This window comes from Stenella coeruleoalba (genome assembly GCF_951394435.1).
Source record: "Stenella coeruleoalba genome assembly, chromosome: 12".
NCBI lineage: Eukaryota > Metazoa > Chordata > Mammalia > Artiodactyla > Delphinidae > Stenella > Stenella coeruleoalba.
In genome coordinates this window covers 74,734,555-74,747,114 of record NC_137158.1, presented here as the reverse complement: position 1 = coordinate 74,747,114, position 12,560 = coordinate 74,734,555, and the positions used below count along the sequence as shown (strand labels likewise).

The window sequence follows — 12,560 nt, the reverse complement described above, 5'->3', positions numbered from 1 at the left end:
GTTGACCAAAGTCTCTTTTTTTGTCCAATTCCTTTGTAACATATCCCTCTTCTGTGGCTAGTGCAGGAAGATGCAGGGGGAACTGGCACCCTCAGGTCCAAACTTAGCCCTTTCAAAACTTCTTTCCTCAAAGTCGCCATTAGGAAACTGGAATGTATGTGCCAGCTCTAGAATCAAATTATAGACTGTTGGTTTATCGCAGATTTTTATCTTTCATAATTCTCTACGGGAATACTGGCCTCGCCCAAAAGACTGTCTTGTAGCAAGAGTCGCTAATGCAACTTCCTCATCCCACCCTCCTGAACCCAGACTGAACTCTCAGACTGTTCCTGAGAATCTTCTTCAGGAGTTTCACCTAGGATTCCACAAAGAAACCAGAGGTTGAAATGCCATTAGTATGTACTCAGCTCCAGGCCCTCTTGTCTTGGAGAGGAGGCCAGCTATACCTGGGACTGGTTTTAAGCTCAGAAAATCAAAGCTATCAGGAGTGAACTTCCTCAGTTACTTACCCCCAAATGTAAACACGTGTCGGTACCCACCCTCTCTTCTTTTCCTCCAGCACTGAAGGAAAAGGTGTCCCCTCTTTCCAAGGTCAGTCTCTCCCCCTGACCTTGATGCAGCTCCTTATCTCCTCAAGTCTGTTTCTCCATCATTTATTAACTCCCAGTGTTTATAATCTCTACTGGTTCATCCCCCTAGATGCATTCAGATCTCTAAAAACATAAAAAACAAAACAGCATCCCTCAGCCTTCAATCTCCCTGTAAATGAATTCCCAGTTGCTAAGTGCAGCGGCCTCTCCAGGCTTCACCTCACTTGACCTCTCCTTAGGATTTGATTCCGCTGACCACTTGCGTCTTGAAATAGCCTCGTCCCTCTGCTTCCAGGACTCCCTTCTCCGTTGGTCGCCGACCATTTCTCTGACCTGTCTCTTCCTGTGCTCCTTGGTCCTCCTCTTTGTCCGCCCTCCGAAATGTTGCTGCTCCCTGGGGCCTTGTCCCTGGCCCCCTTCTCCCTTCCTCTCTGGAGGTCTCACCCACTTTCGTCCCTGCAACCATCACCTTAACGCTGAAGGTCCCCACATGTTCAGGCCCAAATCATCGAAGAGCCTAGAGAAAATTCCACCTGGGTTGGCTGTTGGCATCTCAATTTGAAACTGTGGAAAACTAATCATCTCCCTCACTCACCCCAAGGAAGCTCCATCACGCATCTAAGTCACTCGAGCAAAGACCCTGGGGACCAGGTACACGGCCCACTCCTCTTTATAGCTGTACTTCATGTATATTCTGTCATAGCAACTGTAATACTTTATTGTATCTCTGCATGTAAATGTCTATCTACCCAGAATTGAAGTCATTAAAAAACAATCTCATTGAACTTTTGGAGAAGTGGTATACCACAGTAGTTCTGGAACAGTACTGTCTGGGGCCATATCCTGACTCTCCCATACTGAGAGAAGTCAAGTCACTTAATTCTCAATGCCTTAGTTCCCTCATTTGTGAAATGGGGATAATGAAAGTACGAACTCATATGGTGGTTGTGAGAATTAAATTACTTAATCTATAAAGCGCTCTTTATTATCTTTGATTACCAGTGTCAGGCACATGACTGTTAATTTATGCAAAATGAATAAATAAATGAAAGAAAATGTTATGAAATCAGCTTATGCAATGGAGGTTTTTGCTCCTCTCGTTCCACCAGTTGGCAAGACCCTTGTAGCTAAAAATAGTTCCACCATATCATCTCCAAGCCTGGCCTGACTCCAGAGCAGATCAGACTAAGAATAGACCCTGCTGAGCTTGATAAGAAAGACTGATCTGGGGTACACACTGTTCCTTCCAGACTCCTGAAAGGCTCTAAAAGCTGCTTCTAGTCTCAGTGTCTAGGATCAATCCCACAGGGAAGAAAACCTATGAAGGAGAACTAGAGATTTTTTTTCCTCAAGTTTTCAATAATGGCTCTACTGGCTGAGAGTAGGTTCTCTGGATTTAGGAAACAAAAATTTCTTAAAGCCCTAACCAGAGCAAGAAATCAGGAGTTAGTCCATACTTATTTTAATGGTGAATGATCATGTATGAATCCATAGATGTAAGCTATGACTGCAATGAAGATATTTCCTGTGGTCACAATGTCTTTACAGTTGGATATAAGGGTAATCTGACTGCAACGTTTGTACCCACTGATGGCCTATAAATTTTATAGGAACCTGGTACACAGTTTGGTTTTAAGGAACTCTTGGTTTGAGACCTAGACCTGCAGCTTACAAGCTATGTGCTCTTGGGCCAATTACTCAATCTTTCTGCACCTCAGTTAATCTGCAAGATGGAGGTACTATAAGTACCTACTTGAGTTGTTCAGATTAAATACAACAGTGCATGCACAGTGCTTATCATATAATGGATTGTGGCTGTTATTGGTATTAACCACTGACCTACCCTGTTCATTTCCGACCTTTGCACAGGTGCAGTGCTACCCCTGGCCCTGGGTTTGGCTATCACTGCTTTGCTGCTTCTCATGGTTGCTTGTCGACTACGGCTGGTGAAACAGAAACTTAAAAAAGCTCGTCCCATTACATCTGAGGAGTCTGACTACCTCATAAATGGGATGTATCTATAATAAGTGTAATTTAAATAGCTGAGGGCAAGAACATGTTTCACTTATAATTTGTATATATTTTGGGTTCTGATATTTATAACCTCTTCTTTTTTTTGTTTTGATTTGTTTTTAACCTCTTCTGTTTAACTAAGAAAACTACTGAAAACCCTGAAGATTCTGCAAATACTAAACCTTTGTTTTTAGTTATTGATTTTCCTTGGGAAGTATGTGAAATATTTTGAAATTTAGAGAGGAGTCCATATGACTACAGACTTTTACAAATCTAACTCTGATTTACATAAGCTGCCCCTAAAAACAGAAATTTGCAGTTAGCCAAGGCAGAAAATTCCGAGTCTCTAGAGGTTCCTGGGAAAGGCAGTGTTAACTCTTTCTAGAAGCCAGCCATTGGCACTTCATACCACCCCACTTCCCTCGCCCTGTGGCCCTCCCATTTCTCACTTTAAGCTTCCAGTGTTCTCCTTTCTCTTCTCTTCAAAACCTATTTCTGAGGATGGAGCTCAAGTGAGTGTACACCTTCAATGAGATGTTATCCACGGCAGGAATATCTAAGTTATAAACCTAATGAACAGGTCAGTAAGGCCTAGGGAAGGTGAATATGAGTTCTTCCCAATGCCTGACATCGTGTCATGTATGTGGCTGCTTCATTCTCCCAAAGGAGAATGACTCAGACTTTGAATTACAAATAGCTCTAACATGGTCATGGAAGCAGAGAACCTGGCAGGTCAAAAATTTTAACAGAAACCTAGCTGAGGGAAAAATGAGCAAGGAGGATGATTAGTTCTTGTATCTGCTCAACACTGCTCATTTATATAGTCGCTGGTTTTCAGCATTAGTATGTGTTGATGGAAGAAAAAAACTGCATTCAAATTGAAAAACAGAACACTGAATGGATTTCTGGGTACAGCTTTTGTAAAAATGTCACGTGTTTAAGTATCAGCGGTTCTTCCATTCAGTGGAGTGATGCCGTTTTTCCGTTATTTATTTAATGCTCTAAAATGTTACAATGTGCACACAGCTAGTGCCAGGCTTATGTACTCCCAGAGCATAAGGGAGTTTTGCACAAATTCATCTTTACAGAAAACCAGCATCTAGCTTAGCATCTTTTACCTTTTAATCTGTAGGATTTTAAAGGCATATTATTTCCACCATTGCTTAATGCTGGGACTATGCACATTCTAGAAATTATTCTACTGAGAGGAATGTATAATGTGATGTTCCTAGTCACATGTTTTTTTTTTTTTTACCATAAGTGGCAAATCTTTTAAGATACTTGAAAACCCTCTAGAAAACTATTTTTAGACTGAACCTGATGTAAGTTATTCCTTTAGCAAAGACTTAATTTGGGTCAGAGATATACATTAACAAATGGATAGTTACTTAGTTCCAGGAAAACAAAGAAATTGGTTATTTTTATTTCGTAAGAAACTCAAGCATGAATTTTAGAATTGAGCAAAGATTTAAATTTCTCCTTAAGGAGTTTAGAGAAATGACTGTGTGAATGAACCTAAGGTGTCTGTACTCTGTATGTGATGCTGTGCAGTTTGTTTTTCTATAGAAGGATGTCACCTATAGCCACATCCAATAAAATAAAAACTGATGAGGCATGCATCTTTCAGCACATCTTTTATACATGAAGAAACTGAACACAATTTAGTACTGCCATGGTGTTGAAACACTTGATAAAAGATGTCCCATATCTATATGTACAGTATTCTTTAATAAATTTTATTATATTCCTAAGCCTTTTTTTACACCTTTTAATATAATCATAGCTGCTAGTACAGATGGTCCCTGACTTACGTTGCTTCGACTTACATTTTTTTTTTACTTTATGATGGTGCAAAAGTGACACATTTAGTAGAAACCACACTTGGAATTTTGAATTTGGATTTCTTCCTGGGCAACTGATACACTTACTGTACATCCTCTCTCGTGATGCTGAACGGTGGCAGCATAGGTCTTTTTCCCTAGAAAATAATCCTTTTTACTATTGATTTAAAACTGATACAGTAGTGTTAACAGGGAAATTCTGCAGGCTCTTTGATCCATAAGGTAATTTCTAGGCAAAATCCTGACAGGATAATCACCTAAAAATTAAAATAAACAAATAATGCTGGCAAAACAGATTACTCAGTGTGAGGCAGTCCTTTAAAGGGCACACAGTAAAAAGTGTTCAGGGCATGGAATTCAAATACAAATGTCCTCAGCTGCCCTAGGCCGTTGGACTGCTGCCTCTTATGCTTAAGGTGCCCTCAGTATTGCCATCACCTGCCCTTTGACCAAAAGTGTTATTCTGTGATGCCCATCCTACTGGGACACTCCACCCAAGTGAGAAAGAGTTCTTGAGACCCAGCAGCCATAGAACTTCATCTAACGTTAGGAAAGAAAAAGGAAAGGCAAGAAGGGAAAAGGAAGAGAAGAACAGGAAGAGGGGGAAAGAGAGAATGAGGAAGAGGGGAGGGTTTCACCGGCCCAGCACAGCACTCTGGAGGCACTAAGGTGAGGGAGCACTTCTCAGAGTCCTGGCCCCAGCAACACAAAGTCAGTTAAAAAGATAAAGCCTCGGGCTTCCGTGGTGGCACAGTGGCTGAGAATTCGCCTGCCGGTGTAGGGGACACGGTGAGAGGCCCGCGTACCGCAAAAAAAAAAAAGTGTAATCAACTTTTTTTTTTGAACAACGCAGATTTCAAAAATTAGGGCAATGGGATCTAAAGTATTTGTACAATGTTAATGTATACTTTTAACCCAAATGTCATTTTTAAATACTACTTGGGAAAGGGTTGAAACCCTCGTTAGAAAATAGAATTCTTAATTTAATTCTTAATTGAGAGCTAGATTTGGCTTTAATAAAATCAAATCTGTAAAAATCACCTTGTTTCAACAGGACCTCGCTAGACTGGAACTTTTAAAAATGTTTTTATTGTTGTCCTTCATATTATGTAAAGAAGTCCTTCTAATAAGGAAAAATGAAATGCTAAAATATTTTAGAAATTATGAATACTAAAGATTAAAGAGACGTTTCTTCTCTGACCAAAACATATATTAATTCAATTCTTTTCAAGAGAAAAGTTCATAGATAGAATTAAGATTCATTATTTCCATCTTTACACATTTATTGATGCTCCCCTAAAATCCATTCCTCTTTATTCAACATTTAAATTTTTTTTTTTTTTTGCCATGCCACACAGCATGCAGGATCTTAGTTCCCTGACCAGGGGTCAAACCCGTGCCCCCTGCAGTGGAAGCATGGAGTCTCAACCACTAGACCGCCAGGGAAGTCCCTAAAAATTTTAACTCAAAAGTTTAAAGTCCAAGAGCAATGCTTGGCATAGCATTTGTCTGTACCAATCAGATCCCACTTGGTTTGTCTTACCAGATTTATAAACTGTCCCCTCAACCAGACTGCAAACTTCTTGAGAGTAAGGGCCTTTTTCTATCCCCAAGACCTAACAAAGGGACTTACATAGAGTAAAATGTTGATAATAGCTAGGAAGGATACAGACTAGTGAATAAGTTGAAGAATTAAAGTCCTAAAGAATACTTGATGTTTGAAACTACCGCCCGCAAATGACAGAGTCCTGGATCAAAAGCGTTCATGGCCTGAGTCCAGAAGCAACACTAACAACAGCAAACTGAAGCCAGCAATGAATTCACAAGTTTTGGCCACCAACTAATGCAAGTTTCCTGTGCCTAAGACCCTGCCCAAGAAGAGACACTGGTAAAAACATGCATGCGTAATTTTTTTAAAGCCATTTTCAAAGAAGTAATGTTTAAGACTTTAACTTAAGATGTGGGGGGAGGTGCCTCATCCCCTCACGAAGGATCTATTTGCCAGAATCATACACACTTGCACACAGCAGAGGGAAGGGCTTTGCTGGGAGTGCTAGTTCTGCTAGCTCTAGAGCTTATATCTCTTCAAGTTCTAGAACCCTTAGAAAAACTAAGATCCTAATATAAAGGTATAAAATTACAACATTTAAGCAAGATCCCAACGTGTTACTGCCTTCTTAGAAACTCATTTTACAGTCGTTATATTAATAAATCTATTTATAGGTAATGGATGGGTTTTGGTAAATTTATCCTCAACCCTGTTCTTTCTTGACATTAAGTCAGTGCATTCATTCACCCTTTCATTCATTCAGCATTTATTGTACATCTACAAGAGGCCCCGTGTTAAGCAAAGAAAAACAGTAAATGAGGTGTAGTTCTTGTCCTTGAGAAACGTAGTCACATTCCACAAATGTACAGTTAGATTAATGCTCTTAACCTGCTCAGATTTCACAAAATGGAGCATCAGAGAAACCACCTTTTTCTCTGTGATCTTGGCATTGTGTACCTGGTGGACACGCGATTCTTCTATGTTCAAACACCGCCAATGCCTTTCACTTTTAACTTTATTTGGCAAAGCAGCACTGCATCAACTGTTCAGTGACTAGGACGCAGCTTACACAGCATGTTAAATCCATATACATTATGAGCAGCAAATCAGAAACAAAAACAATACTGAGCTCCTAGAATTTTTAAAGAGAGAAAGGAAGAACTATGTCAGTTATGTCCAATCTGAACAGCTGAGTGTTTTAAGGGACATCACCTGTCATCTTCTTAAGTTTTAATATTTACAAATGCTTAGCTTTAAGGTAACAAAGCAGCCGATTGTATCTACAACATGCTATTCTATGACACCACATCAAAAGCTTTAAAAAGGAAGCTCATCTCTATTTTCTTAGTAGCATCTAACATACACCCAAAAACCAAGAATCTTAACTTATGAATGGTGGTGTTACCTGATGCACAAAAGCAATCTGATAAATTAACATCTGAACAGAATTAAGTGTCTAAGAAAAGAAAAGCCACTCCTCAAAATCAATTCACAAACTATGTTTTCCATTTTGCAGAACCCTTCCTTTTAACATTTAAAGTAAAACGTGGGCATGTTAAAGTAATAATACACAAATTTATATTTGCATCCTTCTACCAATTTGGCTTCTGTGCCTCTTTGAAGAATTAGAAACCCCACAAAACCACACATTTTCATGCTGAAAATAGTGTAAGAAAGTCCAACACAAGCTGTGATGCTGTTGATTTTCAAAAGCTTTGAGGACTGAGATGAGCAATCCACTGTAATATTATATACTGGTCAAGCTGATGTTGCTTTTACAGTTCGTCCCTGGTGGGGGAAAAGGAGAGAAATATATAAGTAGGAGTTACATATTACAAAACTTGGCTTTCTAATAGTTTAGATACAACTAATAAATCAGTAAAAATACACTGATCCCCAAGCATTATTAAAAACAAAAACAAAACTGAGCAAATGATCCAAGTCAAAGCAAAAATGGAAATCAGCCATTTCAGACATCCTTTGTGCTACTCCAGAATGAAGAATGAAAACTAAAGGACCTGAATTCTTTATTTTTTAATTCAAAAGTAACTTTCTTCCTTCAAGACCAAATATTCAGAGAAATGGTAACTTTTAGATCCAGGATCTTGCTAATACTATTTATTGTAAAATAATAACGAGTAGTTAGAGTTCAGATAATTCTTTACAGCTACATTCACAAAATTGGACAAAAATTTAGTCTTTTGTTTAGGGTATCTGTTAGCAATTGTCGAGTGCGTCAATCTCAACCCAAACTCTTTGTGAGAAAACGCATCATCTGTAGGTATAATATACCTGTCAGCTGATTTCATAAGACAGCTTTATCAGCTCCAAAAGAAACCATTCGCTCAGCCAGGTGCAGCACTGTACCAGCAACTGCCAGTGAGAGGAAGGAAGGAAGAAAAATGCAGTCTAAAATAAATTGTATGGTATATAAATTATACCTCAATAAAGCTCTTAAAAGTGAAAAAATAAAGCTACCAGAAAAGCCTAAAAGCTTCTTATTTGAGGGTAATCTGAGTAACAAAAAACATTGTTAAAGACTCAAGTACTTTAGGAGTAAATAAGTATGATGTTTGCAACTAAATCTCAAATGACTCAGGAAAAAATGTTACATATATGTATATATAGAGAGAAAGAGGGAGTGAAAAGGAATGTGGAAAAACGTTAATAATCGATAACTCTGGATGAAGAGATTCAGGAGCTCTTTGTACTATTCTTGCAACTTGTCTATAATAAAAATTTTAAAGTTTTTTTAAAAGCTGTTAAAATAAATTTGAAGGGAAGGTAAATAAAGAGCTAAAATTTCCCAGGTAAGTGGTGAATTAAGGGATTATTGGCCAGTACAGTATTTTTTACAAAATATGAATTTTATAAATTGTGCAAGAAAATATTTTTAAAATGACTTCTCCCATCAGCTGTCTTTGTCATACAGCACTGGATTATCTGTTAAATGATAAGTTATCAGTTCTTGTTCCTCTTAATATATTCTTCCAAATAATTTAAGTACTGTAATTCTCATAAAACAGCTTTTACTTAAATTCATGCAAGCATTAAAGTACTTAATCTTCAAAGAGTTCACTTGCAGAGTGCTCTATTCATAAATTAAATTCACTTGTGCTTTTTAAAATATAGATTAAAGATACTATTGTTGTTTTTTTAAATAATTTTACATTTTATTTACCTGTTGCAAAGCATTAAGGATTCTGTCAATAAATATCCTTATTGCCCAGCAATACAGTATATATCCTCTCCATTTAAAAATTTTTTTGAAAAGGGAAAAGGATAAAAACTCTCAACAAACTGGGTATAGAGGGAACGTACCTCAACATAATAAAGGCCACATATGACAAGCTCACAGCTAACATCATATTCAACGGTGAAAAGCTGAAAGCTTTTCCTCTAAAATCAGGAACAAGACAAGGATGCCCACTCTCGCCACTTTTATTCAACATAGTACTGGAAATCCTAGCCAGAGCAATTAGGCAAGAAAAAGAAATAAAAGGCATCAAAATCAGAAAGAAAGAGGTAAAACTGTCTCTTTTTGCAGACGACAACTAAAATTAGTTGTTTCTATATACTAATAATAAACTATCAAAAGAAAAATTAAGAAAACCATCTTATTTACAATTATATCAAAAAGAATAAAATATCTAGAAATAAATTTAACCAAAGAGGTGAAAGGGTTGTACACTGAAAACTATAGAAAGTTAATGAAAGACACTGAAGATGATACAAATAAATGTAAATATATTCCGTACTCATGGATTGGAAGAATTAATGTTGTTGAAATATCCATTCTACCCAAAGCAATCTACTGATTCAATATAATTCCTATCAAAATTCCAATGTCATTTTTCACAGAAATAGAACAATCCTAAAACATGTATAGAACCACAAAAGACTCCAAATAGCCAAAGCAAACTTTAGAAAGGACAACAAGACTGGAGGCATCACACTTCCTGATTTCCAACTATATTACAAAGCTATAGTAATCAAAACAGTATGGTATTTGGCATAAAACAGACACAGAGACCAATGGAACAAAGAAATAAACCCATGCATATATGGTCCATTAATTAAGGAGCCAAGAATATACAACGGAGAAACAGTCTCTTCAATAAATGGTGTTGGGAAAACTGGAGAGCCACGTGAAAAAGAATGAAACTGGACCCCTATCTTACACCACACACACAAAAATTAAGTCAAAATGGATTAAAGACTTGGATGTAAGATCTAAACTTATTGTGGTGATCATTTTGCAATATATACATCTATCAAATCACTATGTTGTACACCTAAAACTAATGCAATGCTATATGTCAATTATATCTCAATAAAACTGGAAAAGATCATATTGTTAAAAAGTGTTTAATGATACGGGACAATGTTGATGACATTTTATTAAATAAAAAGAGATTACAAAATAATGCTACCATATGATCTCAGGATTACAAAAGAGATTTATATAGATCTATGGATAAAAGAAGAAAAAATCTACAAAATGTTAATAAGAGGTTACCTCTAGATTCTGGGATTATGGGTGACTTTTATTCTTTGTATTTTTTTCCTATTTTTACAATGCATATACATTACTTTGGTAGTCAGGAACAGTATTGTTGAAAACAAATAGAAGGCAATTTATAGCACCCCCTCCAAAAAAAAAGGAAAAGAAATTAAGTTTACAGACCTGAGTTTGTAACATTTAGGGTGCCAAAGAAAACCAAAAATTTGCTGCCATGGCAAGTATAACCTTGTCACATCCTAAGACTCCAAAATCCATTAACCTTATTAATTTTTCCTAATATTTAAAATTCTACATAACCATATTTTTCTTTATCTGACTTACATGCATAGATCATTTACAATAAAAGAGTACATCCTAAATTTCTAAAAAGGCTCTTTAAAATATATGTGTTAATATTTCATTAGATTAATAACTAAATATTTGTTACTTTATTGTATAATAAGTAATTATACATAATTTATTAGGTTAATAACTCTAAGTTACTGACATTTAGTATTATGTATTCTTTATCAAGAACAACTGAAAATATGTACTACCAGGAAATAACAATCAAAATCCATGAACATTTTCTAATCAATGGGCTTTCTGAGGTAATAAAAGCTTTGTACAATTAACTTTGTACAAAGCATTATGAGAGACATAAAAAGAATTCCAAAAGCAACAGAATACATTCTTGCCTTTAAGGATGTAAAATATGTCATAATGCTGTAACATATGTAAAGAAATTTAAAAAGGACAGTATAGAACAATATGGAACACAGGATCAGCTGGATATCCTAGGACCTAAACTGTCAATCCTAGAAATGCCAGTCAATTCATAACATTTTTTTCATGTGTACATGGCACTTTTAAGAAGACATCGATAGACGAAGTACTTATGGAATGAGAACCCTGAAACATTCCTCAGTTTCACAAACCAGAAATGGACTTACTCCTTTGACTCTTGTGGCTATTAAAAACAAAAATAAAATAAAACTTACCAGAAGATTAACAAAATGTTGATTTCTAGATATATAAAATAAACATACTTGTATAAAATAAAATACAAATTTAGAAATCATTAAGTTTACAAGCAACTAATACAACTATTAAATATCTATAGTCTTGAACATCATACCACAGATTCTAAGTCTATAGCCTATCTCTCTGACATTCTCTCCCCTTTTATTAATCCACCAAAATTGCAAGGAACATTTTTCCAAGTATAAGGGGACAAAAGTCTACATTCAAGTTTGGGGCTTTATTTGGCACTAGAATTCAGCAGGCCCACTAAGTTCTCTCTCTTTTTTTCCATCTAGTTTCTATCACACCTTCCGAGATAAGACTGGATCTCACTCTCACAGAGCACTCCAACTAGCTCTGGATGCCTCAGTCAGAGAAGGATGGAAAGCTGGTGAGAAACAAGAGAATGTTCGTAAGAAAGCACTAGGATGAGTTCTTGAATTAATCCTGAAGAAATTCTGAAAGAACAGAAATCATCTAGCCTGGCAAGAAACTGACTAGGGAGCTTTTTACATAATTCTCATGTGAGATGAGAAAATGTAGGCAACCCTTTTTAACCACATTCTATCCTTACCACCACTGCCTTAATTCAGGCCACCATCACTGTACCCCTGACTTGCTACAGGTACCTCCTATTTCTGACCCTAGTTTTGTCCCTTTCCAATCTACTCTCTACCCCACTGCCAGAATTATCTTTCTGAAATGGAATTCTGATTGCTTCACTGCCTGGCTTAAACAATCCCTCCCTACCGCCCTCAAGGCAGAGCCAACACACCACACTCTAATTGCCTGTTTGTCTTGTCTCTACTTGACTATGAGTTCCACGAAAATGGTCAGTTTCAAATTCACAGCTGTGTATTCCTGGCCCTAAAGCAGTGCCTACATAGTGGGCACGCAAACACTTGTTGAATTAATGATGTATTAAGAAGGTCCTCACACTGAAAAATATTTAACAAATTTAACAACAGAACAAATTGCCAAAGAAAAGTATTAGATGTTGCTTTTCCAAAGGCAATTTAAAATAAAGGCTTTTTTCTTTT

At 36.7% G+C, this 12,560-nt stretch overlaps 2 protein-coding genes across 8 annotated transcripts in view; one reads left to right on the top strand and one right to left on the bottom strand.

The window, feature by feature from the left end:
• The window catches only part of LRP11 (LDL receptor related protein 11), a 55,597-nt gene that overhangs the window by 41,882 nt on the left and 1,155 nt on the right, over nucleotides 1–12,560 (top strand). For 2 of the 4 annotated variants that reach the window (XM_079939324.1, XM_079939323.1), the window contains exon 7: nucleotides 11,817–11,911. In XM_079939324.1, the coding sequence (XP_079795450.1) occupies nucleotides 11,817–11,875 (59 nt within the window). In that variant the 3' untranslated portion in view covers nucleotides 11,876–11,911. Of the gene's footprint in view, nucleotides 1–2,459; nucleotides 5,703–11,816; nucleotides 12,558–12,560 lie in introns of those variants that run through there. The other 2 variants (XM_079939322.1, XM_079939321.1) reach the window with 2 other exon arrangements.
• Nucleotides 5,772–12,560, bottom strand: part of PCMT1 (protein-L-isoaspartate (D-aspartate) O-methyltransferase) — a gene marked incomplete at its 5' end in the record, with an annotated part of 47,782 nt that continues 40,993 nt past the window's right edge. Inside the window, one exon of one of the 4 annotated variants that reach the window (XM_079939327.1) lies at nucleotides 5,772–7,781. In XM_079939327.1, coding sequence (XP_079795453.1) covers nucleotides 7,769–7,781 — 13 coding nt within the window. In that variant the 3' untranslated portion in view covers nucleotides 5,772–7,768. The remainder of the gene's footprint in view (nucleotides 7,782–12,560) is intronic. The other 3 variants (XM_079939328.1, XM_079939326.1, XM_079939325.1) reach the window with 3 other exon arrangements.